The sequence below is a fragment of the Oculina patagonica genome, chromosome 8, assembly GCF_052425735.1.
Source record: "Oculina patagonica isolate OP01 chromosome 8, crgOcupat, whole genome shotgun sequence".
Taxonomy (NCBI): Eukaryota; Metazoa; Cnidaria; class Anthozoa; order Scleractinia; family Oculinidae; genus Oculina; species Oculina patagonica.
The window spans coordinates 11,904,685-11,908,793 of record NC_135765.1 but is presented as its reverse complement, the minus strand read 5'-3'; the positions used below and the strand labels follow the sequence as shown (position 1 = coordinate 11,908,793).

General features: G+C 37.9%; 1 protein-coding gene across 1 annotated transcript in view; it reads right to left on the bottom strand.

Moving 5' to 3' along the window:
* Positions 1 to 1,927: 1,927 nt before the first annotated feature.
* Positions 1,928 to 4,109, bottom strand: part of LOC144664341 (uncharacterized) — a 42,102-nt gene continuing 39,920 nt past the window's right edge. Inside the window, exons 8-10 of the mRNA XM_078525443.1 lie at positions 3,355 to 3,577; positions 2,848 to 3,116; positions 1,928 to 2,223 (exon numbers count right to left, since the gene is read on the bottom strand). Of these exons, the coding sequence (XP_078381569.1) occupies positions 2,009 to 2,223; positions 2,848 to 3,116; positions 3,355 to 3,577 (707 nt within the window). The 3' untranslated portion in view covers positions 1,928 to 2,008. The remainder of the gene's footprint in view (positions 2,224 to 2,847; positions 3,117 to 3,354; positions 3,578 to 4,109) is intronic.

Here is a 4,109-nt window from a genome sequence, read left to right as displayed (position 1 = left end):
ACAACAGTCGATTGTATTTAGAAATCGCATGCAATCGAAAATCCGGGTTTTCGGCTTTTTTCTTTTCATGTTATTCGTGTTTGGCTGAATCTGTTTATATGGAATGTTTTAGAATACGGTCTCCCAGCTCTTCGTTGAAAGAAAAACCTATTAAGCTCAAAGTGCCCAAACATCGAGAAACCCAATAACAAACGGAATAACTTAGTTGACTCCGCCCTTCTTTTAAGACAAGAAAAGGCTCGTCGTCCCCCTCAGCCCTATTGATAATCTTTGGATCCCGACACTTTAATTGGCGTCCCTTGAACGGACACCAGTATTCCAGTTACACAAACTGCACTTTATTGTAGTTTTACTTTTATTGAATGTAACAGTATAACAGAGTAAATTAGTATTTGAACATATCGCATTTTATAACGCAGACTCGGACGGCTTGCGGCCAGATGATTAATACATAACAAAGGTTGCTCTATCATTCGGTTAAACTGATTTAAAATTAGAGAGGAAAAGTTAAACCAGAAGGTATGCAATTTCATCGTCTTCGCGATTTAGGGAAAAGACCAACTTATAGAATAACTCAGTTGACTCCGCCCTTCTTTTAAGACAAGAAAAGGCTCGTCATCCCCCTCAGCCCTATTGATAATCTTTGGATCCCGACATTTTAATTGGCGTCCCTTGAACGGACACCAGTATTCCAGTTACACAAACTGCACTTTATTGTAGTTTTACTTTTATTGAATGTAACAGTATAACAGAGTAAATTAGTATTTGAACATATCGCATTTTATAACGCAGACTCGGACGGCTTGCAGCCAGATGATTAATACATAACAAAGGTTGCTCTATCATTCGGTTAAACTGATTTAAAATTAGAGAGGAAAAGTTAAACCAGAAGGTATGCAATTTCATCGTCTTCGCGATTTAGGGAAAAGACCAACTTATAGATTTTTATGATTGCTATGCCTTTTTGTTTTCAAAAAAATGTTACGATTTATCGGTCATCTTAAAAACGGCAAAATATCTCACATAATCGTGCTTAATTCAAGTTTCGGTGGCGTGAAGCAAATGAGAATTGCTACTCGATCCCCTGCATGGACTGGTCCATTACAGGTTGCCTTCCATCTTTCTCAATCTTACAGCCAAGTTCCTCTAAGAAATGAATTTGCCATTATCCGTGTACATTCGTGGGCAAAGAAACGCACTTTTAGAGTAAAGAACTTCGCTCACAAATACACCTAAATCAACCACACGAGCACAAAACATTACATATACCAGAGTCGGACCCGTGACGGTCTCATCCTTAACATTAGCCATGGCGTCTTCCATGCATAATGAAGATGTACTAATAGTTAAAGTAGTCTTCCTTTCTAAAAAAGGAGCTTAGACTTAAAGGGACTGTGTCACGGCTGAGTTAAGTTTATTTTATTACGTTTTGTCAAATACTCGCTATGAAGGCTTAATGTTTGCAAACAAATTACTTCTATGGATCTAAATGACAAAACCATGGCTTCACTACAGCCAACTGTGTCTCCCGGGGGTTACAATTTAAGAATACTAGCAAACGGGATTAACTTTGAAAACTGTTCATCCCAACAATATTTCAAAAACCCATATCGCAATCTGTTTCAATATTCGTCACTTTTGGGCATCCGTACCTTCTTTTGTATTTGTTGTGTCATTGAAACTTTCCCTCTCTGTTTGAAGAGGTTATTTTTATATTTCAACGAATTTGATCGTCATTTCCCATGCCTAAATTTAGCTCAAATCCGTGTCACAGTCCCTTTAAACTGGCTCTGGCTTTATCATTGTAGAGGGAAAATGGTCAGTAACCGAGTTTACCTTCTGAGTCTGTCAGCAAAGGGTATATCTTTTCCATTTTGGTTTTCTTTCACATTTGTTAAGCTGAAGTGCGCCAATTTAATAAGTCCTCTTTACTTTACTTTAAAATTTATTTAAATACTCCATTTCAATACGATTATATAAAATATATGATTTTTTAACATCATGCAGTTCACATTTCCGCTTGGGCTTTTTGTAACCGGTCTGTTTGCTTTTCTTCTTGTACACTGTGTTCTCTAGTAGCAAGCAAAATCCAGGTATTGTTTTTGTTTTCACGCAACTTTCGTCTTCTGAGGATTAGAATTACCACTGCGATAAGTAAGATGAGTGCCAGAGCACCCAACACACCAGCAAGACCTTTAACATAAACAACGGGCTCATGGGATTCTGTTGAATGGAAAACGAAAATATAAATAATAACAAATGATAGAGTAACTTTAGTATGAGCGAAGTCAACAGATAACGGTTTTTATATCAAAAAAATACCAGCAAGCTTTTGTACGATTCAACGTAATAATTAGTCATTTTGGGCGTTGAAAGACCAGACTTTTAAATCTCTTTTTTTTTAATGCGTGCACAATCTTTATGTTTATCATTATTTCACTACTCCCAAGAGTAGCGAAAAACAGAAAACGAAATTTAAAATTTCGGACTTCACACTTCGCACTGCGAACTGCGCACTTCACATTTCAAAATTACGCAAGGCAAACAGAAACAAGCAAAACATCTGACTCAAAAAAAATTCAAATTGCAGACAGGGTATTACCCAGTCCAAGATAAACCGTCAACAAAACAACCATTCGTCCCTGCACAGCGACACATCCCTTACAAAGAGTTGTATCGCCTGTAAGAGAGAGTTAAACGTCGAACGTCCGACTAATCGTTTTGGAAGAGGTACACTTTTGTAATTCGATCCTCTATGGGGCAGTTAATTTTCATTCATTGCTTTAACTGATTGGAATATTTTGCATCGAGAATGGTCAAGAAATATTGTTTTCTTTTTATACTGACCTTCAGTTTGGTCTTGAAAGTTAACTGGTCCAAGCGATAAGAACACATCTTTGTCCATAATAAACGCCTTGTCCTCTCTTCTTTGCCTCCCGTCTTTCTTGCATCCTCTCTCACAGACAGACCAAGAGTCCGACCGTCTGCACGTCACCACTTCACAGTGCACGTAAAGTCGCCGAGATAACACATCACGAAAGCGAAAAGCTTTAAAGGTGAATTTTTGCAATGGTGATTTTTCATAGAGGTACTGCAAAGACGCATCTCGGGAACAGCTAGAGAAAAGAAAAAGAAAATTTTGAGATGTTGATTTTTACATGTAAGTCAATAGAATTGAAGTGACTGTTTTATTGTCACGTAAATTTTAGGATCTTCCTCGAGCACGATTACCTAGGATAGAAAAAAATTTACGTTGTCAGTTAAACCGTGATCAGGACCTTGGTTACGATTGCTCCAGAAGTTCTGTTTTTCCACCTTGCAATTAATAAAAAATCAAAGATTCACTCAACTTACCCTTCTTCAATTAATGTATGTCTTGTTTGGTCACGTGGATCTGGCGTTGGTGTTACCCAGCATTCTTCAAGAAAGGTAAGTAGACTCCGGTCACGTGACTTGACATTCACCTGAAGATACATTGGCTGGCCAGAAGGCACAGTAACAGGGTATTGGTTAACGACTATGTCATATTTAGGATCCTTGAACATGTCCATTTCAAAGGTAAAGTTGCCAACACCATCTACAGGGGAAAAAATTCAATAATAATAGGATTCCACTTAAGAATGATGTAAAACCACGAAGCTAATACACTAATGGAAGTGTTTTTCTTCAAATAAGTGAGAAGCACAGATATTTTAACAATTATACTGCAAAAACGCGCGGAATAACGCGTGCCGGATATTTTACCGACGAGGCGATGTTTCACGACTTGAGATTGAGGGGTCGGATAGCAGTTTCACAAGGACTCACATAAATGGCTCGTTACACTTCTAGAGAACAATAGAACAAACAACAGGAACAATGCCCCTAGCCCCTGAACAACATGAACTGCTGCACAAGATGATCAGTAGAATTACAAGCTTACGAGAGCTGCTACACAGAATAATTGTTTATTATTCAAAAAATTGTCAACAAATTAACGCATTTTACAGCTAGGGAAACTGTTGTTATACAGCACATTCAAAGACGTCGAACGAATCTTGGACCTACGTACGTCGCAGGATACCTGTTATGTGCAGATGAGAGATAACAAGGACGTTCTGACCATATAT